The sequence below is a fragment of the Propithecus coquereli genome, unplaced genomic scaffold (assembly GCF_000956105.1).
Source record: "Propithecus coquereli isolate 6110/MARCELLA unplaced genomic scaffold, Pcoq_1.0 Scaffold246, whole genome shotgun sequence".
NCBI lineage: Eukaryota > Metazoa > Chordata > Mammalia > Primates > Indriidae > Propithecus > Propithecus coquereli.
Genome location: NW_012148019.1, coordinates 2,649,339 through 2,650,149, shown reverse-complemented (window position 1 = coordinate 2,650,149; position 811 = coordinate 2,649,339). Strand labels below are relative to the sequence as shown.

The window sequence follows — 811 nt, the reverse complement described above, 5'->3', positions numbered from 1 at the left end:
AGCTTTGAAAAATTTTAGACGTTTTCTTGATTATAAAAAAGTACTTATTATTTGGGACCATGGAATCAAGTATCTGTCTGAATTTCAATTCCATCACAGAAAACCACTTCTTACACTTTTTATGTTAGTGTACCCTGGAATAGGTTCCCAGTACTATCCTCCACTGGGGATTCGCAGATTGATTTAACAACCTATACTCTGCTTACTATGTGCCTGACCCTGTTCTAAGTAATTTTTATTTCACTGACTACTCAGAACAACTTCAGGAGGCAGGCAGGTACCATTGTTTTCCCCATGTTATAGAGAAGGAAACGGAGGCATAGGGAGGTTAATTAATATGCACAAACACAAACAACTAACAATCAGGAAGAAGAGCCAGGGCTTAACCAGGCAGTCTAGATCCAGAGCCCATGCTCTTAATAACCACTATGCCATGCAGCCTCTACATGGATCTTTAAACAAGCAAAATTTGAATAATATTCACAGTTCTCATTTGTACATTTTTCTCACTCTTCAGACTTTATTCTATATTGCCAACATATTCTTACTGAGGTTCAAGAGTTGATTTTTTTTCTGTCAAAGTCCCACTCCCTGGAGAGGAGACAAAATCATCTTCATAGGAAACACTGCTTAGAGGGGTTGTGGTGGCATTCAAAGGCCGTGATGCTGATATTCCTCTGTCCAACTGGTCTTCAAACCCTGTCCAAAGTAATAATTGAAGCATGGTTAAAAACAAAAAACAAGGCCAGGCGTGATGACTCACACCTCTAATCCTAGCACTCTGGGAGGCCGAGGTGGGAGGATTGCTTGA

At 40.1% G+C, this 811-nt stretch overlaps 1 protein-coding gene across 1 annotated transcript in view; it reads right to left on the bottom strand.

Annotated features, from left to right (window-relative positions):
• CEP350 (centrosomal protein 350kDa) overlaps positions 1 to 811 on the bottom strand; it is a 175,594-nt gene that overhangs the window by 110,639 nt on the left and 64,144 nt on the right. Inside the window, exon 13 of the mRNA XM_012646529.1 lies at positions 549 to 699. Coding sequence (XP_012501983.1) covers positions 549 to 699 — 151 coding nt within the window. The remainder of the gene's footprint in view (positions 1 to 548; positions 700 to 811) is intronic.